Here is a 22,838-nt window from a genome sequence, read left to right as displayed (position 1 = left end):
TGTTCACATTAGGCAACATTCAACTTCTTAACACTAGCCACAACTGCAAGATCTCAGCTGAAACAGATGTACTGAAGAGGAAACCTCTGTGAAGAAAAAGAACAAAAAAACTTGATTAAGAAGTGCAGAATAAAATCTTCCCTACCTGATTGAGTGAAAATGTAGTGGATACCACGCCAATGAGGACATTCAAGACATCCTTAACCAGTTCAGGTTCTTTCACCAGCACAAGCTGAGGAAGCTGAAGTACAGTATTAGTAAACAGTTGCAATTCCCCTTCTCGAAGTTTGTAAAATTTGTCAAAAGCTTCTCTTCCAGCTTCAGTAAGATATGGTTCCTCTTTTTTACCAGGTGGGCTGTGTCAGAATAAACACAACATTACAAGGTGATTATGTGAAAAGAAGGAAATACATCTCATACAGGAAGAAAAAAGCATTTCAGGGTTTTGCACAGATAGAATTCCTCACAGAAAAGTTACTTGTCATATACTTGCAATGTACATTTTTAAGGGAATGTGCATACAGTCAATGAAACCACAGCTCAAACTCAGTATAGAGAAGAAATATGTAGGTAATTTGAACATCAGTTCAGAGACAGAATCCTTGACAGAGAACTACCAGCTGCTTTTATGGCCTTCTCTGATGCAGTTTTCACACTAGGAAAATGACGCCAATATATTTCCATGGTTCATTTAATGCTAATAGTCAAATAAGTTAAGGAGAAATATGCTCAAAGCGCTAGAATGAACTTCTATTAACACATTTTACCTCTTCGCAGTGAAGATTACTATCACCTCCAAAACAATTTCTATTTCCAATTCTTCCAAACATTCTGAATTCTAGTAGCAGGTATTATACAAAATGACTCTTAGACCTTTACAGTCTAAATAGTAGCAAGAAAAACTGTCTTGTTCTAGGAAAAAAGCTCAAGCTTTGAAAAATCGGAACAGGGAACTTCTGAGTTTCTGAACTTCTAAGGCTCAGAGATGAAAAAAACACTTTAACAATGCAACAGAACACCACTAGATTACTATTTAAAATTACAGAAAACATACAGAGCGAAGCTTCTCCAAGAATCAGGCACACCACTGTCCATCTGAAATATCAGGATACCATACCTGCCTTTTCTTCTACCTTCCATTCTAGGGGAGCCAGGAACCCTTATGAATCTTCTACTCAAGAGCCAAAAAACCTACAAATCTAACTAGACCACCAAGAAATCTGTTCTAATTTTCTGGCTTGTCTACAGGACGAGGAAAGGAATACAATACTCTACAATATTGGGAGATATTTGTTTAATTCTTCTACTGCTCTATAATTACCATTTTCTCTTTTGAAACTGAAAATATGGAATCATTTTAGACTGAGACAAATCACATAGCATATAAGAAGTCAAAATCATTAGAAAAATGCTGCATTTCATACACACAGTATTTTCCTAATCCCTTCGTTTCTTGACAAAGATGATTTTATCTTTTCCTATGAAACTGCTGCACTCTAAGAAGCAGTTTGTTGAAACCACACAACCTTTATTCCTTTATCCCTATGAATGCAGTGTACTGAAATCTGTGAATTAAACATGCTCATTTCACTATTAGTACTGAGGTCATGTGGAACTAAGATGCAATGCACCTTCACACATTTGCATATAGTGCACAGTAAGTTTACCAGTAAGATCAGACACATACTACCCAATTCTTTCCCAACATCTTCGTTTGCTGGGTCCATATGTAAGCACTGCATCCCACAAGTCTATGTCTGGAGTCATGCTCGGCTCTGACTGAGAATCAGGAGTCAGATTGGATGCTGACTGGAATCCCTCATCTTCTGACTGGTCTATACTTTGAGGAACCTGTCAGAAAGAGTTCAAATGTCAGACATGAAAACATTTCCTGAAAACACATTTGCTAATGAAAAAGATGTTTTGCTATCATTTGTGATCAAATTACTCTACATGACCCAACCCCTCCCACCTACCCTCCCTTCATATCAATTTTAAGTTTTTACTGTAGGCACTCTTTTCATTTGATGAATCTTTACAGGTATTATTGCCCATACATAAAAAGCAAATCACCTCCAAAGTAATATACTACACTTGTTGGTGTTAAACTTGAAACTTTCTTGTTTGGCAAGCACACAGTTCCACAAATTGAGACTCTCAGGTATGGACAGTCAACAATATGTAGCATTAATAAAATCATACTGCTCTGCCATTTGTTCCAGGCAAATGATCTAGGCCCTAAATCTTCAAATTTGTAATCATTTTGTTAATTATGACTAATATTGTTTGTTCCCTAATTCATATGCAGAAGATCTGTGTCCAAACAGTGTATATGCCACATCCTCAACTCCCACTCAACAGAGCAATATGTGCAGAATTGTCCTCAATTTTAGTAAAAGACAATCATACCCATGTAAAAAGCAGCATAATCCTCAAGAAATTATAAATTTTCCAGAGTGATGGAAAAAGTTCAGCACTATCTCAAAAAGGTTCTGCCTCCTCTAGGTTACAATCTACATCCACATGAGAACTGAATGGCACAGGGTTTTTCTATTTAGTGTGTTTGCCTTCAAGTTTCAATTCACACCCCAAATTAATGGAATTGCAAGATCTATCCATATGTTAAGTAAATGGAACAAGATGAAGATCTAAGGGTAGGCTATAAATAAGCCTACCTACACACAGTAAAAATGGAAAGAAAGGAGAAAAACTCTGAAAGTGTATCTAGTACTTCTGTGAGAATATACCAGCAAAAAAAATAAACAGAATGGGTGGCAAAAGGGGAAAAAAGATACAGTAGAAACTGTGCACACTGAAAAGGTAAAAGGACAATAGGAACTAGGCCATTCAATGGAAAAAAAAAAAAACCAGAAAAAATGCTTTAAGATATAAAAAGCCAAGACAACAATACAGCAGGTTAGGTAATGCAATCTGAACAGCAAAGCACATATATTCAGAAAGGGATGCTTAGGCAGTCAGTCTAAGCACTGACAAGTAAGCAACAATGCAGAGGAGTTCAATAGACAAAGCAGGCAAAAATGCAAGCAAAAGGTTGCTAGGGTGGGGAAGGTATAGATATAGCTGATGGATTAAATTCATAAAGCCTACGGCCCATGACGGGTTTTGACACAGCTACAGAGCTAGACCAAGGTTTTTGTTATTATACATCTCCAAAAATCTTATCTGGTTTTCTGCAAAGGAAAGGATCCCTTAAATTCCAGCGCTGTATGCTTCTATCACCAATTAAACTATTACCTAGGTTTTAAACTATAGCTTCAAAGTGGCACGTGAAAGCATGCATGCACTCATTAATCCAAAACAAATGATACCGTACTTTAATTGCAAGTCCAGAGAAATCTGCATTGTCAGGCACTGGTGGTAAATCCAACTTGATGTCCATATCATACGTACGGCTGTGGACAAGAGCACCGAAGAGTGAGACGCGCGTTTCCTTCTCAAACTTGTCCCCAGCAGGACAGCCCTGTGAGAACAGCCCTATGGCAGGGAGTCCAGTGCCAGGTGCAGCCTCCATTATCTGAAGTGTCTGCTGAATCGTGTCATTGAACTGACACTCTTCGTTTGTTATCAGAGACTGTATGTCAGCTTCAAACACACTTACATCATAATAATCATATCCCTGGTATTTGACATTCCTCCCAACATATTTGTTGTTCAGAAAATAGTCCTTTTTTTGTGGTACCAGCTGAGGAGGACCTGTTCCAGCAAGCTGAACTAAGAGATCTAAGACAGAATTAACTTCAGTAAATGGTAAACATTCAGCTGCTTGCAGCTCCTCCACAAGATTCTCCAGTCTATCTGCTTGAGCACCTAGGCCAGCAACTCTCAAGTTGAAAGACAGCATCAAAATTTTGTTCTTCACTGGGAGTCTGGAAACATTTGATTGCAGCTTACGAGCCTCATCTTGAAAAAGGTTCATGAACAGGGCATTATAAGCAATCCTTTTCAGATTTTGCTTAGCCCTCCTCTTGCTGATCTTCTGCCTGCCTAAGTGAACCTTCCATGGCAAACCTGTCAAGTGTGCTTCACACAAGTCATTGAACAACTGTGTAATGCTCTCCATTTCAAATGAAACTGTCGGGTTTGGGCAGTTACAGTCTGGATCTCTGATTTCATGGGAAGGAAGACCTGAAAAATATCAGGAAAAGGAAGAAGCTCATAAGATGTATATGAAACTGCTAAGTATACTTCAACTTGAACTGAGACAGCCCAAAAGAAAAGAGAACTGGCCTCCCACATATTTAGGACATGAGCTATAAAAAACCCACTTTAACTTTTATCATCATCAGATGGTGCAGGAAGCTTAATTCCAGATGCCAAATTTTACCCGGCAGACTGAAATAAAAGAGATAAGGTTGTCCTGGACCAATCCCAGATTCCTGCGGGAACACCCTCTACCTTTTTCCGGAGATACCCATCACCTCCCTCCCCACGCGATGCTGTCTTCAGCCGCGGGCGAGAGGACGTGGGCAAGACGCGGGTGGTGATGGTGACCGGAGGCTGGGCTGGAGGGCCATCCCTGGCGCACTCCGCAGCACCCACCGAGGATAGGCGGGATGTCGGCTCCCCCGGAGGAGCTGCCGGCGGCGGGGCTCACCCCGAGCGTACAGCTGGGCCCGAGCACGGCGCGCCAACCCCCCCGAGCCCCCGCCACCAGCGGCGCCCCGCGTGAGCCGCCCCTCGCCCTTCCCGCCCTTCCCGCCGCCGCCCGGGCCGTACCTGCGGTGCTCCCCGGGACAGCGGGAACGGGACGGCGCCGCCGCCTCCGCCCGGCGCCGCCGACGTCACCCGAGCGCGACCGGGCCCGCCCCGCCCCGCCCCCCGGGGCCGCCCTCAGGCCCGGCGCTGCCGCAGAGCGGCCTCAGCGCCGGCAGCAGCGCACGGAACCAGCCCCGTGCGCCGGTCGGGAATTCTAAACTGTTCCTGCGCTGCTCACCCGAAATGGTGCTGGCACTCAGCTGACAAATATGTAACAACACGCTAGTGCCGGAAAGCAATGAAGCACGCTGCTTCATTGAGCTCCGGGCGGCAACTGCAGCCTGGTGACAGTCTTTTAAAACAAATTTGCCTAGAGTACATTGTTTCCCCTCTTAATTAATGTTTTAATACAGGCTTAGAAAAAAACATATCAAAATGCAACATTTCTGTGATTCACACACTATAAATTCCATTAAACAAGGGCAGGGAGAGCCGAGCTGTTTGTCAGGAAATACTTTTTCATTGAAAAGGCTGAGTTAAAAAAAAAAAAGGGGGGGGGGAGGGTGAGGTGGCGTTTAGGGGAGACAGTGCGAGAGGGGAGAATGGCAACATTTCCTGTCAGGAAACAAATTTCCTGACAGGAAAAATATCGAAGCTAAAGTTTAGCCATTGAGTTTCCAATTTAAATACCTTTTTGGATTTCAAAGGTTAGTTTAAAGAAACTCTAAACTGAAACAGAACATCTTCATGTTTTTCAGCTCTTCTTTCTGAAAAATCTTTCACATAGCTTTTATTTTCTTTTGAAAGAGATTTTAATTCCGAAATGTTCAAGGATGGGTATCATTTCCCCACCAGCAATACCAGAAAACCAAAACAAATGAGAAGGGAAGCACTGTGAACAATAAAAAAAGACAACTGCAAAGACAGATTTATTTATTTCCTCCACATGATATAAAGTTGAACACAGTAGGAACACCAGTATAAACATCATTTGAAGTGTCTGAAATCAAAAGGGCAAATTATTGAAGTCACAATAACAGAAAAGTGCCCTTGAAAATGATCCGTAAATCATACCTGGAATACTACAAAACAAGGTATATCATGGCTATTGCCTTGGGATATTTGTTTAATTTTGAGAATTTACATGATGTGGCCTTAGGTCACTACTAAGTCACTGGAGATTTGCAGTTTTTATTTGTTGTATAGACAATTTATGCTTGAAAAGAGGGCTGAGTGAAGTCCTCATATTTTCCCTCTTCTTTGTAAAATGATTCTGAAGTGAAATCAATTTCTTTAAATCCCCTCCTTCACTGAAAAGAATAGCAATAAAAAAAACAGTCATTAATCAAGCTCATACAACAATTCCTGACCACAAAAGAATATTTTTATTGGAACCAGACCCCTGGAATCGGGCATTTCCTCTGAAAGAGAGAATGTCATTTTCTTTTAGAGATGCCCACTTTTATAATTGCTTTTTTTTTTTTTTTGTCGAAAAACGAGTCATTCAGCAAAAAAACATTTCTAGACAAGTATGCTTGAAAACCTAGGTACCTGCCTGGCCTGATTCCTATACTAATGCTGTGCCTGATCTTCAGCTCTTTGTGACTGTACCTGCAGCATGACTAATCATTACTGAGTTATTTGTGGACAAGTTAAACATATAAAAATATCACCTGGTTGGCAGTATATTCAGAAAACACATCAGCAGTCAGAGACAGGGCACATCTTGTTATCCATTCTTTAAGCACATATTTTGGTAATTTCATTCCAAAATTTTGGAGGAACAGTATTCTAAGTCCCAAGGGTACAGTTGTTATGCTATGAAATTTGGTGCTTTCCAGCTCAAGTGGCAGAATTAGAAGTATTCATCACTGTTATTTCACCAGTTTCACATGAGATCAATCTGGCTCCACTGACTTACAGGACCCTGCTGTATTTACATGTCATCTTTTTGGAAACTTACAGTATGTAAGAGTCAAAGATAAAATCAGACAGCTTACCTGAACACTGAAGCATTTTCCATTCCTGCTGAAACTGGTCTCTTAATGCTTTTATTTTATTTACTTTTTCTTGGGTAGGAGGTACATAAATTCCAAAGGGAGGTGTAGAAGCACCCAGTAAGGCTTTGGCTACACATTGCATTAAACTTATCTCTGTGTCCTAATGGGAAGAAAAAATACTTCTGTGAACCAAGCTCTCTATGTTTCAGTGATACATGAAATATTTTAAAACAAACTTTTGTAATTAAATTTCTAGCATTAGTAGCAAGAATGAGCAACATCCCATTTTCAAATAAAAATGTGTTTAAATGGAGGTTTTTACTGAAAAATGAAACTTAATTTTTATATGTTGTAAAACTTGTTTCTTTCAAATGGAGAAACAACCTCACTTTTCCCTTTATGACTGAAAAAAAAATAATGCTGGGTTAAGGACAGAAAATATTATGAGGTTAAGGGGAACATGGAGCTTGCTTACTTTATGCATCATTTACTTTCTATGAGAAAAAAATAGTAATATAGTTTGCTTATTCAAGAAATTTACTCTTTTGGACTTCTCACAGTCTAAAGCAACCTAATTTCCTTTCAGAACCTGTATTTGAAATATTGATGTTATATGAAGATTATATTTATAAGACTGTAACACTGTTTTGTTTTTAAGAGATATAAGCATTTTTTCAAGTTTTCTAAAAAGTCACGCACATGCATTAGAAAATCATGATCCTGTTATGGAGCTACCTGCAGTGCCAATATAGAAGTATCAATCATTTTTTTAAACATGTATGCCTAATATTCTTTTGTTGTCTGAGTTTACACTTCAGAATATCAGCAATTCTCTCCATTTCATACTCCTAATTAGTAGTGTGCAAATACATTATTTATGGATACTGCATATCAATGTACAAATTATTTTAGCTTAGACATTTTATGTATCAGCATTGTAAATTAAAACAACAATATGAGAAAACTACAGAATAAATTAAGTCAAAATCCACTTAATTGGCAGCTTAATGAATAGCATGGCTTTAATTGGGCATTTGCTAGGAAACAGATTAAAATAAGCATACATGAACAATTTTTTGTTTTTCATTGAAGAAGAACTAGAAGGCACAAAAATAATCAAAAGTTACTGTTTCACAGATCACACGGAGAAACTGTGTTACAACCACAGGATGCTGGAGAGGCCCAGAGTATAAATTGAGTTCTTTATGTGATTAGACAAATTCATGGAAGATGCACTCACTGACACTGATCATTGCTCTGGATACAGCCTCCAACTGTAAATTTAGGCATCCTTAATGTCATACCATATGGAGAAAGTTAGCCTAGGAAAAGTCCCTATATTTTTTAATTTTCTTTCCCATGCTCTCTACCTAAAAAAATAAAGTTGGGGTACTCTGGCCCTCAATTAAGTATTATCCCAATTAAGTTCATTTGAAGGATAGGCACCCTTCTGATTTATGTTCTGCAGGCTGGAAGCTGTGTGTGACAAAGTACAACACCGGGGACAGGAAATTAAGAGGTCTGTTATGAACAGGACAATGGGCTGCTTGCAATCACATTTGATGGAAAGAGGCCAGTAATTTAACAGACAGGAAGTGCCACTTTTCAGAGATAACAGAGCTGTGGATCCCAGATAAAAATAGAATTTGTGGCAAACTGACAGAACATCTATGATCCACAGATAACCATGAGCTTGCTTTCATGTCTTGGCTTTTCCATTGTGCAGGCTGCGATAGCTGCCTACAGCTCGGTGTGCAACTGTGTCTTGTCTTGTTCTCAGGACAGAAAGAAACTTGGGCAGTTTGTGCTGTGAACTCAGGGGTACCAAAGACAAGATAAATACAGCCAGTTTTTTCTACTGGGCAGCTTGAAGCAGTTCATACCAGCATCTCTGCCAGACTTTGAAGTACCACAGCTTAGCACCACTTCTTACCTCAATCACAGCAAAAATTCGAGACTCAGCTAACCCTTGTAGTAAAGCAACAAGCAGAGAAATCCCACTTATTCCAAGGCTCCTGTTTGGTCCAACAGCTATTACTGTTAAGTTTGGTTGGTAACTATATGCTACAGGAAGAATGAATCCAAGTACAGCAGAAAAGAAATCATTTCCTTCAGCATCCTTTAACAACAACAACAAATTGGTTAGCGCAAATATAAAGCCCCAAATTCCCAGATACAAAACAAAACAGAAAGGTGACTCTCAAAAAGCTTTTGATTGTCCTAGGAAACAGGATACTGATCTATTTTCCCAATATTTATATTTTTTTATATTAAACATGCAGGATTATTCATCTTTTCCTCAATGTCTCTGCAGCGTAACTTTGCCTTGCTGAAGATGAGCTGCAGTAACTTTGGAAGGTTTCCTCAAACCTATGCATTCTGATACACTCTAAAGCTCTGTGAAGGAGTAGTAACCTGGCAAGGGCACAAACAGGAAAAAATTTCAAAGATCCAAAGTGGAGTAAGGAGTGTAATTATCAATGTAATTTTATAAATTTCTAAATATATTCTATTATTTGTGTTTTTAAAAAAATTCTCCTATGTTGTCTCCAGAAAGTGAATCTTACCTCTTTCCAGTTTAGAGAAATATAGTGTTTGCAGCTGCTCTTTTCAGACTGTTCTTTCTCACAGATGTTTATGATAAGCATTTTTCTGTAAATAAAAACCTCACTTGAGTATTTATTGAATGATTTCCCAATGGGATAAAAATGGGATATCTTCTTTCATCATTCTTTAAATACTAATTCATAATGCAGGAGCAAATAACTATTTGCATTAGTACATTCAAAAATGTAAACAATTAAAACTGAAATCCTTTTTATAGTTTTTTTAAAAAGATGATTAAGGACTATTGGCATATTACTTTTAAGAAAAAGGGGAAGTGGAAAAAATTATATATAAGTAAAGAAGACTTTCAATAAGGAACTCTACATCAGCAATATGTGCCTCCTGCAGTTATAGGGGAGACAGGTCCTATTTAATTAATAATTTTCTTATTTATTATATTGTATTTTCAGTAACAATCTAAATTTCAATTAATCCAGAAGGATTATACTTTAAACCTACTACCAAATGCATGAAATATCATTAGAGACAATAATTTATCTTTGAAGATGTATTTGAGGATGTTTTGTATTATGTCTCAAGCTAAACTTAATAAATGTCAGCTCATGACTGACTCCTTAATGCAGATTTCATCACGCATGCAGACACCTATGAACATTTAAAAACTGCTGGGACTCTACCCCCTAAAGTTAAGGGAGACCTCACCCATCTTCTGTGTTTGGTATCATCTGCATATCTCCAACAAATACACAAAGCACTCTGCAGGAAACAAAAAATTACATACATTTACAAGTAATGTTTTTTTTTCAGCTAGTGCTATTTGTAGATTAGGAGCATTAAATAGAATGTATATTCATTTTGGTCCATTAAAAGTTGAAATAAAACACATTTAGGACAGCTCAAGGGAACCCCATTTTTCCATCAAATACGAGGGAGGAAAAACAAAAATCAAGAAATTGTCCCCAGGACAAAGCCAATTGAAATGTGACAAAGAAAGTGCAGGCTAGCACAGCCATCATCCTTACAAATTTTTTGCCTTTGGAAAGGCAAAATGTTGTTGCTGGCATATACACTGTTACCTGGATTACATGTTGAAAATGCTACGTGCGTGGGCATGCTGTTTGTTTTAAAATCAAGGTGCTGTATTTGCCGCACTTTGTATTTGATTTTAACATGTTGTCAAAGGGCTCTAAACACAAAACATACAAATTCACCTTTGTAATCCAAAATGAACAGAATGTCTTAGTGCAAGAGCAGCAGAGAGAGCAGCTGTGGGTGATACTGCAATTCCATTACACACCTACAAAATACATGTTTCATTCAGAAGCAATGCTGCAAAAGATCATGTAATTTTTTAAGCGTCATATCTGTATGAATTCATTTTCTACAGAAAGGCCATATTTTATTATTATGCCATAAACTATACTATTATTTCAAAAGTATGGTGTTATATCAGAAGGCAACTGTAAAAATAGCTTTTCCAGGGGAAGGCCATGTTCACTGGGTCTCTAGATAGTCTGCAAACTGTGCAGAAAAATGAAAAGAAGGTTGTTCCTGAATATTCTGACTCTTTAACCTAGGCAAGCTATTATTTTCTGGAAAATACAACTGAGGTATTACTCAGTCAACCCTTCAGTGTTCATCTGTGATGTGTGCTTTGAGCTCTACCTAAAAGCTAAGCAAAAAGGTAAGTTTCCCCTCCACATTCCTCCTCTTTGTCAGCACAAAAAGTTAACTGACATCTGCCTCTCATTGAAAGTTCTACTTCTTTTTACCAGTAACCATTTTTTAAAATCTATTTTTTTATGTCTATTTATAGGCTCTCCTGGAGTTGTGTGCAGTTTATAATGTCAGAAATTTGTCTCCAGGATCTTCATATGTGACTTCCAAGAGCAAGAGGTCTTAGAAGAAAGAGGCCAGTGTGGTAGCTACTCTTCCTTGGAGGCCAAGCACCTTAAAGAGAGCTTTTCACTCAAAGGAAGACTGACTCATTATGATATATTTTGTTTTCACTTCTTCTATGCTCATCCAAGTTTTTATAAATAAATATGAAGATGCACCCTCTAAGCCTGCCCTCTCTTCATTCCTGACCCTTCAAGAATCAAATACTGAACTAGAATTACTCAGAGCATAGAGCAGAGCTGTTGAAAACACCACTAAAGAGTATGTGTGTGCATGCACATGTAAGTCAAAATTTACTGTGTAAACTTTGCACATTGAGACAGGAAAAGTATTGACATTTCTTCAGATTTCTTGCTGTTGCTTACTGGTGCTTGATACAGCAACTTGTGTTCCTTTTAACTGGAGGACTTATTGCCTGGCTCCCCCATAAGTCTGAGAGCAATGAGAAGGTTCTTAGGGACGCATATTCTGTGACTACCTAGAGAAAGTCTGGAAAATGAGTTGCCCAAAGACGATTAGAAAGATGGATGAGGTTTAACAGCTACCCCTAAATAATAATTTTCTCATCTTGCATGCTCACTCTCATAGCTAAACACATTCTATCTGAGATCTGTGGACTTGGGAGATAAATAATAACTAGTATCTGGACAACAATATAGTAGAAGCAAATAGTCAGAAGAATCCGATTCCACCCCTACCCCCAAGACCAAGGCAATATATTATTACCTCCTTCTTAAGTATTTTATCTAGGATCACAAACATATTGCCAAGAGAGAGCAAAGTTTTGTCCTCTTTCACAAGGTCTGCATAAAAGCCACTGTAAAATAAATTATATAAAGAAAAACTAGGTTAGAGGCAATACTGTCTTCAAAAAGGATGCCGATAGAAGTGCTGTGCAGTTAGTATTAATGGGGTATATTTTGTACAGGTGCTACACATTGATTCTCAGAAACCTGCTCTAGCAGGAAGATGACAACACCAGTGCTTGACAGTCTTCAGCTCTCTAAACCTGTCTCCATTCTGCACTGGAAAGAAAACAAAAATGTCTGATGATATTCAGGAAACAGAGATCTGTCAAAATTAAATGAAGACAAGACAAAACATTGAGTTTCTCAAATCAGAGCGGTTTGGTATTTTTTCTCTGTACTCTCTAAGTGCAGAGCTTTAAGACAGCTTCCTAGCAAAACCTCTTTCTAAATTCATACATTCACATTAGCTGTCCTATCTCTATTGAAAGAGTTGTAGAGAAAAAGTATTCATTTTTCTTTCTTTCTTTATTTATTTAAAGGATTTCAGGCTATGAGTGCTATACAACACAAGTATCTTTATAAAGGAAGAAATTCTGGCTGTAACTTAGTCTTTTTGGACTAAGTCCAAAAAGATGACCATGGCAGACACAGAGCTAGATGAGGTCTGTACAGAGACCTCTCATGCTCTGTGGAAAATAAAATAAATAGGACCAACCTGACAAGAGCTTTTACTTCACTTTTGTCCATTTCCTTCACAAGCTGAACATGTTCAGGGAGAAAATGTTCTGAACCTTCAGAGCCAGCTGTTGCTGTTTTGATGGGAGGCACTGGAAATAGAATATTTTTCATGTGCAATTCCAAAAACCTTTCTACTTTGACAGTGTTGCTGCTGTTAGTTATCTTAGATTCAAGTTCTGTGGAGGGACTTGAATTAGTCTTCTTTAGTAAGTGTGATTTGGTGCTCAAATTTTGTAAAAATGATGTATCTAGAGAAAAAGAAAGAGGAATTTCACAGGTATTAGTTTCTAAGCAACGTGTTAATATTTGCCTATATTTATTCACAAAATAGAATACATCTGTATTCACAGTATGCATATTTACTCCCATGCACTAGCTACAATGTTTCCAGACACAGATGTTATTTTTTCAGTGCTACAACATTTGTTTTAACCTAGTGAAAGGTCATATATTGTAATAAAGCTTATGTCCATATTTTTGACACAGAAAACAGCATCCTCAAAGAAAGATATCAAAGTGCTACTTTTTGGCATAGTGTTTGACAGCTTCAGAAAGTTCTTTTCAGACCAGCTGATACACAACCTCGAATGAAGCCTCATACTTCTTCATCAGTCACTTGATGAGTAACTGCTTGTTTGATTAGTTTAATCCATTGAAATTAATTGTAATAATTTTCAATTTCTGTGTAAATCCATTTATGAATAACATTTGCTTGAATGAAGAGAAACTACCTTCATAAGCCAACCATTTCCAGTAGGGTTTATGTGCTGCTCTCACATTTTGAATAGATTCAACAGCACTAAAAAATAAACCAGATTAACAGTATCAGCAATGAAGAAAATCATAAGAGGAATCATAATTTACCACAACAAAAAAGCAAAACAAAAAAATTCAACTGAAAATTAACATACTTTGATCTCTTCCAAGAATGCAAAACAGAATGAGAGTCAATGGCACATTGCTTGAAAAGATGAGAGAGTCAAAAAGGATAAGTGAAGAACACATAGAGCAGGTACACACATTTACATGAGTGAAATCCCAGCCCTGCTGTTGGAGGAAGCACACCTGTATAAGTTCAGGAAAAATTTCTCCTGAATGTCTCCTGTCAATGTCTTGCCAAGAGATTTTATCTACGCAATGTAAAGATTTCATCAGACTGACTCAAAAGCAAGACGATCTGTTCAGGAACTAAGCAAATCACATACCCTGCTATTATTTGTGTTGAAGTCTCCTTTTTATTATCACTGGTATTTGCAGCACTATGGGCAAACGGTCCCATTGCATTAGCTATCATACAAACATAATTCAGGTCGTATTAAATCCAGAAGAAATTCCATGTACTTGCAGGTTACTTGTAAGGTGTTCAGGAGCTGGACTTGGATAAGTATGTAATCAACTCTCTATGACATAGGATGATATCAATTTGAGATACCACAGCTGGTAGAGAAGAAAAAGAGGACACAGAGGGCTCATGAGATGTGCTGGAAGCAAAACAACCACTTTTGCTCCATCAGTTTACCAAATGCAACTCAGCTCACAGTCTATGTAATATCCACACTGATTCCCTGGCTGATCCAAGCTCTGAGTTTTAACTAACACAGGTAACTGGGAGGTGCTGCCACCAAATTGCATGAGGAGCCTTTCTGATAGAAAAAGCACAGGACAGCTGCTGAGCTGAAAGAAAGATAGAGGACAGAACAGGGAGATGTGGAGGAGATAGTAGCAGAGAGGTAGAGAGAAAGACACTGTTTAGATGTGGGACTGAAGATTGAGAATGCTTTACTAGGTCAGATTCCACTGCAGTACAAACACAGTCTTAGTGTCTCTAAAAAGAAGTTAGACTTGAAAATTAATTATCTTGATACAACTCTACATAGTCAAGTGCTTTTTCACCCCAGGCCTTGATGCTCCAAATTCCAGAAAGACAAGTATTCATCAAGACTGGCTCTGCATAACATCAACTCTCACTGATGAGAGAAAGCTTTGCCCCTGCAATTGCTGCACTACTGAAGCCATAAAATAGATAGCCTTCGAGAAATAATGGGTTAAAACATAGAATATGAAGGGAACACCTGGAAGCAATAAACACAACAACAGGAGGGGAAGATAAGGATGAAAAAGCACCGGACAAAGCGTAATTCAAGCCGAAGCTAAAGCATGCCTAATGTCAATATGACAAGTTGGCCCTAGGAGCTTAGGAACTCGGCCAACTACACCGGGAAAGGACCAAATTTGGAGAAAAGTTCAAAAGTTTAAAGAGGAAGACTCCTCGGAGACCCTCGCCCACGATGAAGGCCGACCGGAACGACCCCCGAAAAGATCCTCAAAACAGAAGTTTCCGCCCACGCTCCGCCTACGGCACGCCCCATATGAATATGCATGGATATGATGTAATCCCAAACCTAAAACTGTATAAAAGGCACGCTTTTGCTGTAAGACTTTGGAAAACTCCCTTTAGAGATTTCCCCAACGTGCACGTTGCTAATAAAATACCTCCTGTCTATCTGACTTAAACTGCGTCTCTTAGACAGTTATTTATCGCCTTTTGGGGCAAAATTCGGCATCAGTTCTGGCGACCCAGGTGGGACCAAACAGGAGACTCAGACTTTGAGGGGTTCCCTCCGAAGAGCCGGTCCGGGGCCGGGACCCTCTGGGGCCCCTGACGGATTTTTGTCAGAAGAGACTCCCCTCCCGGACCAGCGCTCTTCGGCAGAGGAAGGATTCCCTGCATCTCCTGCTCCAATTAAGAGGTACTTTTAATTGTTTATTGGTTTTGGTTTAAAGCGCTTTATTGGGACACGGGGGTCAGACGTGACCACCGAAGGGTAAACCAGGGGACGCCCTGGTAAAAATCCCTAATTGGTACCATTTGTGTTCGATATCTCGGACATCATAGGTTTTGGTACCATTGGTGTTTGTCCCTAATTGGTACCATTTGTGTTCGATATCTCGGACATCATAGGTTTTGGTACCATTGGTGTTTGTATGTGTTTTGTGTGTTCGTTTTATGTGTTTGTTGCAAAGTTTTATAGGAGACATCTTGTTACTCTTTATGTAATAGATTGAAACGCGCATTGTGCTGTCTACGTGCCTTGAATTTGGGAAGCCGGTACCTCACAGTTTGTGGGCGACTTTTTTTGTGACCAAACCTGGTAAAACAATTTTATTTTATAAGTGTGTGTTGTATGTGAGGGTGAGTGAGACGCAGCGTAGCTGCGAAGCGAGAGGGAGTCCTGCTCCGCATTTCCTGTTCTTCGCGAGAAGCCAGGTCGGAAACGGACGAAGCGATTGAGATTGTGTGCATGAAGTGTTAAAATATATCAGCATATCGTGGTTGTGAGAGAGGGACTGTTTCGGTTAACAGGAAACGCAGATACAGGGGATAGTCATGGGAGGTCAACAGAGTAAGGACGTAAATATGAAAACCCCCTTAGGGTGCATCCTAAAGCATTGGAAGGACCTGGGAGGGATTCCGGGGGGAAACATAAGTAAAAAGACACTTCTCAAATATTGTACGCAGTGGTGGCCATTGTATAAGTTAGATGATAATGAGAAATGGCCGCCCGAGGGAACAATTAATTATAATACCATTTTACAACTAATGCTCTTCCTCCGCCGGCTCAATAAGTGGGATGAGGTGATGTACGCAGACATGTTTTTCACCTTGAGGAATAAACCTGAGTGGCAAAAAGAGTGCGGAATTAATGTAGCCCCTCAGGATCCTCTAGTACTAGCCCTGGAAAAAGATAAGAAAGGTTCAAAGCCCAAAGAACGTTGCTGCGATGCATGTAGCATTGGGCAACAATGTCTTAAGTTAACAAGAAGGGACAGTGGAAAGGAGAGCGAAATAAGCCTGTGGGAATACCATCCATTTGCCCCAGGACGAGAAGGGCCCCTCCCCAGGCCAAAAGAGGAACAAGGGGATCCTACCCCATTAAAGGAACTAGAACGATGGTGGAAATCTAAGTTTGGGCACAGCCCCCAGAGGCTAGACAACAGTTGGAAGGAGGGCAGCCCATTAAAATCAGGGATTGACGAGAGGAAAAACAGCCCTCAGGGACTAGATAGTCCACAGGGGTCAGGGAGCTACATGGATGCTGACAGCCCACCCAGACTGGAAGTTGAGGGGGAGGAAGGCAGTGGGTCAGAAGCAGAGAGCCGAAGGGAGACACGTAGCATACCCGAGCTCAGTCCATATGGAGATAGCAACACCTCCAGAAAAGGAGGCGTCTGTAGAATGGAAACCAGTACACCAAGGACTGGGGATAAAAGCAATTCACCGGGAGGCGACGTCCCTAAATTGAGATACAGCGAGAAGAATGATAATGAGACATGCGAAAGGGAGGCAGAGAGTAACTCACAGAAACTGAACATAGTAATTCAGATAGAGGATAAGAGAAGTGGAGGGGGAGCAGAGGATGAGAGGAACCGCAGCCCGGGACAGGATAAGAGCTGGCAGATACAAAAGAGGCGACAGACGCAGGATGAGAATCGGATGGATTGTGTGATAGAGATAGGAGAGGAAAATGAAGAGCAGGAAGGGGGAAAGAAGAAAGAGAAGAGAAAGAATAGGGAAGGCATTGAGGCACAGGAAGAAGATCCCGGGGAGGGGACCAGTCACTCGTATTACACCAGATCTGTGGCACGGTGGGAAGCAAAGCAAGGGGAGAAAGGGAATCGCACGATAGCTCCTCTCCGACAAGTTATGCCAATGGTAGGGGAAAAGACTAGAGTAAAGGTGCCATTCTCGACGAGTGATTTGAACAATTGGAGGGATGAGGCAAGGAACTTCAGGAGGAATCCAGAGGGAGTAGCAAAGAGGTTTGAACTAATGGCAAAGAACTTAGATATTGATTGGGAGGATATAGAAGTGATGTTGTCAGAGTTGACAGATACGGAAAGGGAACTCGTATTGGAAACGGGGAGGCGACATGCCCAACTATTATCGGGGAGACTAGAAGATAATTTTCCCAGCAGTAAACCAGAGTGGGACCCGGGCAACGCGGAACACTATCAACGGCTAGTGCAGTATAGAAAATTGATAGCGATGGGCTTGCGTAATGCGATCCCTAAGGCTGTCAATTGGTCGATGCTGTATGATGTCAGGCAGGGAAAGGATGAGACCCCGTCAGAATTTCTGGATAGGCTTAGGGCAGCAATGAGACAATACACACCCCTGGACCCAGCAACAGAGGAAGGGAAACAGCATTTGTTAGGGTTAATGATGGGACAGAGTAACCCAGACATCAGGAAGAAATTACAAAAGCTCGAGCACCCGGCAAATAAAAACCTAGAGACACTGCTGAATGAGGCGTGGAAAGTATACAATAATAGAGAAGTTGAGGAGAAGAAAAAGGAGGACAGGAGGATAGCTTGAGTAGTGGCTGTAGCAGTGGCAGCTCAGAAGACAGGCTACTCGGAACCTGGAACCAGGGGAAGAGGTAGAGACAACCCAGCAGGAAGGGGAAGGAGGCTCCAGCCCCATTCAAACGGGGTAGGGCCGAATCAATGTGCGTACTGCCTGCAGACGGGACACTGGAAGCGAGAATGCCCCCAGCTAAGGGAAAGGCTAATGGCCACCACTACTACCACGCCTCAGGATAGTGAATGAAGGGGACCGGTGGGCCGTACCCTAGCAGACCCACTGGTTAAGATAGAGCTAGGGGAGGGTAAAAAGGAATTAGACTTTTTGATTGATACGGGAGCAACCTTTTCGGTTTTAAATCAAGAATTTGTACCTAAAAGTGATGAATTTGTACAAGTTGTGGGAGCAACAGGCCAACCAGAAAAGGCTTACTTTTTGAAACCCATTAAATACAAAATTGGGAAGCAAATGGGAATTCATCAGTTCCTGTATTTACCAAATTCACCAAAACCCCTACTAGGGAGAGACTTATTGGAGAACTTGAGGCTGTAATAAAGTTTAACAAAGATCAATTGGAGTTTCAAGTAAATGAAGAACAACTGATTACAGCTTTAAGCCTAACGATCAGTTGTGTAGAGCCTAAACCTGAAAGCCACAATTTCGAGCAAATCCTGAGCAAGACGTACCCATTGGTGTGGGCTACTGATATACCTGGAAAATCAAAACAAGCAGCACCGATTGTCGTTGAACTTAAAGCTAGGACAAAACCGGTGAGAAAGAAACAATACCCTTTGAGGATAGAAGATAGGAAAGGGATTGAGCCCACAATCAGAAGGTTTATGGAACTGGGGTTATTGGTAGAATGCGAATCAGATTTTAATACACCAATCCTGCCAGTCAAGAAACCTAATGGAACCTATAGGTTAGTCCAGGATTTGAGAGCAGTAAATGAAATAACTAAGGCATTGCATCCGGTAGTTGCTAACCCATACACGCTTTTGACCAGACTGAAGGAGAATTTGGCCTGGTTCACCGTATTAGATTTAAAAGACGCGTTCTTTTGCCTCCCCTTAGCTCTCGAGAGTCAAAAGATTTTTGCCTTTGAGTGGGAATCTGTAGATAGTGGAAGAAAGACCCAACTCACCTGGACAGTGTTGCCCCAAGGGTGGTGCAATTCCCCTACGGTTTTTGGGAATCAGTTAGCCAAGGAACTAGAACAGTGGGAAAGGCCGCTGGGAGATGGCACCCTTCTGCAGTACGTAGACGACCTCCTAATAGCAACAGCGACAGAGGAAGAATGCATTGAATGGACTATTTCCTTGCTGAATTTCCTGGGTTTAAGTGGATATCGAGTCTCTCAACAGAAAGCACAGCTGGTACAGAAACAAGTGGTGTACCTGGGATACGAAGTCTCCAGAAGACAGCGATCCCTGGGAGCAGCTAGGAAAGAGGCCATCTGCCAGATGCCCAAACCAGAGACGGTGAGAGATCTGCGCGCCTTTTTGGGGATGACAGGTTGGTGTCGGCTATGGATCTACCCGTACGGGATACTCGCTAAACCACTGTATGATTTGTTGAAGGAGGCTAAGAACATCCTAGTTTGGACTCCCGAGGCAGAAGAAGCCTTCAAGAAGCTGAAGATGGAACTAATGAGAGCACCAGCCTTAGGTCTCCCAGATGTATCAAAACCATTCTGGCTGTTCTCCCACGAACGACAAGGGATGGCCTTAGGAGTCCTAGCACAGCAGCTGGGACCACACAAGAGAGCTGTGGCCTACTTCTCTAAGCGATTGGATGAAGTAAGCAAAGGATGGCCAGGCTGTCTGAGGGCAGTGGCCGCAGTGATAATTAACATAGAAGAGGCCAGGAAGCTCACGCTGGGCCAAAAGGTGACTGTACTAGTATCCCACACCGTGTCGGCTGTGCTGGAACAGAAAGGCAACCATTGGTTGTCGCCTTCCAGATTCCTAAAATACCAGGCCGTTCTGGCTGAATCAGATGACGTAACCATTCAGGTAACTAACATTGTGAACCCAGCTTCATTTCTAGAAGGAAGAGCCCCGGCAGAACCCATCGAACACAACTGCCTGGAAACAATTGAAGCTGTCTATTCCAGTCGCCCGGACCTCAAAGAAGAGCCGTTCGAAGATGCGGACAACTGGTTCTCGGATGGCAGCAGCTTCGTGAAGCAAGGAGTAAGAATGGCTGGTTATGCAGTCACTACTACAGAAAGGGTAATTGAGTCGAACCCCTTGCCCACAGGAACTTCAGCCCAGAAGGCAGAACTGATAGCTCTGACTCGAGCTCTGGAATTGGCAGAGAACATGCAAATCAATATATGGACAGACTCTAAATATGCCTTTTCTGTTGTACATGCTCATGGGGCCATCTGGAAAGAAAGAGGACTGTTGACTACACAAGGAAAAACAGTTAAACATGCAGAGGAGGTTCTGCGATTGCTAGAGGCGGTCCAACTCCCAGCTCAAGTGGCCATAATGCATTGTAAGGGACATCTGAAAGGCAATACTATTCCAGAAATAGGAAATAGAAAGGCAGATACAGAGGCCAAATTAGCTGCCACAAGGTCTAGGGAAGTGGGAATAACGGCCCTAATACCAGGAGACCTGGATATCAGTATCAAGCCAGATTACCAGGAATCAGACCATAGATGGATTCAAAGAAATAAGGGCAAAATATTAGAAAATGGTTGGGGTCAATTGGAAACAGGACAGTTAGTAGTACCAGGAAATGTGATGTGGCAGTTTGTAAAAGCAGAACATGAGAAGGCCCATTGGGGTTTGGATCCGCTTTACCAATATTTGCAAACCAGGATAGCAGGACCGAAATTATTTACTACTATAAAGCACGTAACATCCCAGTGCGAACGGTGCCTGAAAAATAACCCGAATACGGGAACCAAGATACACCAAGGAGCCATAAGTCGAGGTAAATTCCCAGGTGAAGTATGGCAAATTGATTTTTCTGAGCTCCCAAGAAAAGGGGGGTTTCGATATTTGTTGGTATTAACTGATACATTTTCTGGGTGGCCTGAAGCATTCCCTTGCAGGACAAACAAGGAAAGAGAAGTGACCAAAATACTGTTGAATGAAATCATTCCACGGTTTGGGGTACCGAAGAGTATTTCCTCGGATAGGGGTACACACTTCTGTGCGAAAGTGGTGAGAGCAATAAGCAAAGCATTACAAATCAAATGGCAATTACATACGCCTTATCATCCACAGGCCAGTGGACAAGTAGAAAAAATGAATCATCTTATTAAGCAGCAAATTGCCAAAATATGCCAAGAGACTAATTTGCAATGGTATCAAGCCTTGCCTATTGCTCTGCTGAGGCTGAGAGTCAAACCAAGGTCAAAAGAGAAGCTAAGCCCATTCGAAATCCTGTATGGTAGACCTTATGCTATGCAAGTTGTAAACGGGGATGCCATAGACCAAATCGATAACCAGTACATTTATGATTATGTAATTACAGTGGGGAAACAATTAGATAAGAATGCTACCGTGGTGATAGAGCACCAACCTAAACAACCTGATTGTAAATTGCATCCGTTTAATCCCGGTGATTGGGTGTATGTTAAGAATCTTTTAGGAAAACCCCTACAAGAGAAGTGGGAGGGACCTTTCCAAGTGCTGCTGACTACCTTCACCGCGGTCCGGATCAAGGAGCGACCTACGTGGATTCATTACTCGCGGGTCAAGAAAGCTCCAGAGAGTAAACAAGAGGAACGGACATCATGATCTTGACTTCACCTCAGGCCCTTTCAACCCTGATCATTGGACTCTCGATAAGTATAGTTCTTCCCCAAGACTCTGCCCCAATAGACCCATGGTCTCACGCACACCAGTGTATCCACCCGGAATGGGGAGCGAAGGGACCCTATTTCAAGGTATATGCCCTACGTAACAATCAGCCATACGCAAGTAAATTATGGCATCAACCTTCCATGGTAGCATACAAGGGAGACCAAATCCAAATTGGGTGTCGAGAGCTTGACTCAGTGGAAGGAAAAACAAGGCAGCTAGTATTAACAATTCGATCCTTGAGGAAATCAGCATCCGAACATAACCTAATTACCTTTAGTCCGGTGAAAATGGGCAAGCCCACTATTTGGAGGCAGCAAAAAGGCCCAATTTCATGTCGGTGGAGTGATTTCCGGGAAGATCCAACCGGATCACAGCCCCAAAACACAGTAATTTATAGAAAAGATTCGCTTGGGGAGCTGCGTCCTCAAAACATAACCCTTGACCCTCACCCTCTTCTTTTTCCTGCGGGAAAGATCGTGGCATCTGGTGGTCCCGAGGAAGGGAAGGCACGGTGTGAGATAGCATTTAGATTGGATCAATCGATGTCGTTCATATGCGAAAGACAGTTGAAGATACCGGAACAAGGTCTTAGCCTAGAGGGGGTCCCTGGTGGGCATGCTGTTGAATATAAGGTGGCACTATCGGAAGACGTGATCTCCTTATATCCAAATCTAGACTTGCCCCAATAAACCACTCCACCAGCGGAATGCAAAGTAGTGCACAATTGAACTTTTGTAGGGCCTCAAGTGATAAGGAAATCTAATGAACTAAAATTATTATTGGACCCCACTTATTCCCTGAAAAAGGTGCAGATGAATATACATGCCGATGTTACGCATCTGCAGAAGGATTGCCGACCATTTGTACAGCAAAGCCTTAAGGGATGGAATGCATGGCTAGCAACTAGGTCCTATCACAGGCGGGCGCAAAGAGATATAAGTGGATGGGTTGGTACTGGATTTGGAATACTGAATACAGT

The 22,838-nt window shown here is 41.2% G+C and overlaps 1 protein-coding gene across 1 annotated transcript in view; it reads right to left on the bottom strand.

The window, feature by feature from the left end:
* The window catches only part of LOC131591753 (gamma-tubulin complex component 6-like), a 49,864-nt gene that overhangs the window by 17,981 nt on the left and 9,045 nt on the right, over positions 1-22,838 (bottom strand). The window contains exons 13-23 of the mRNA XM_058862777.1: positions 13,402-13,469; positions 12,648-12,918; positions 11,910-12,000; positions 10,496-10,581; positions 9,987-10,040; positions 9,284-9,368; positions 8,650-8,835; positions 6,717-6,876; positions 3,335-4,146; positions 1,688-1,851; positions 146-356 (exon numbers count right to left, since the gene is read on the bottom strand). Of these exons, the coding sequence (XP_058718760.1) occupies positions 146-356; positions 1,688-1,851; positions 3,335-4,146; positions 6,717-6,876; positions 8,650-8,835; positions 9,284-9,368; positions 9,987-10,040; positions 10,496-10,581; positions 11,910-12,000; positions 12,648-12,918; positions 13,402-13,469 (2,188 nt within the window). The remainder of the gene's footprint in view (positions 1-145; positions 357-1,687; positions 1,852-3,334; positions 4,147-6,716; positions 6,877-8,649; positions 8,836-9,283; positions 9,369-9,986; positions 10,041-10,495; positions 10,582-11,909; positions 12,001-12,647; positions 12,919-13,401; positions 13,470-22,838) is intronic.

The sequence above is a fragment of the Poecile atricapillus genome, chromosome W (genome assembly GCF_030490865.1).
Source record: "Poecile atricapillus isolate bPoeAtr1 chromosome W, bPoeAtr1.hap1, whole genome shotgun sequence".
Classification (NCBI taxonomy): Eukaryota; Metazoa; Chordata; class Aves; order Passeriformes; family Paridae; genus Poecile; species Poecile atricapillus.
Note: the sequence above shows the minus strand (reverse complement) of the source record. Positions and strands in the feature narration are given on the sequence as shown.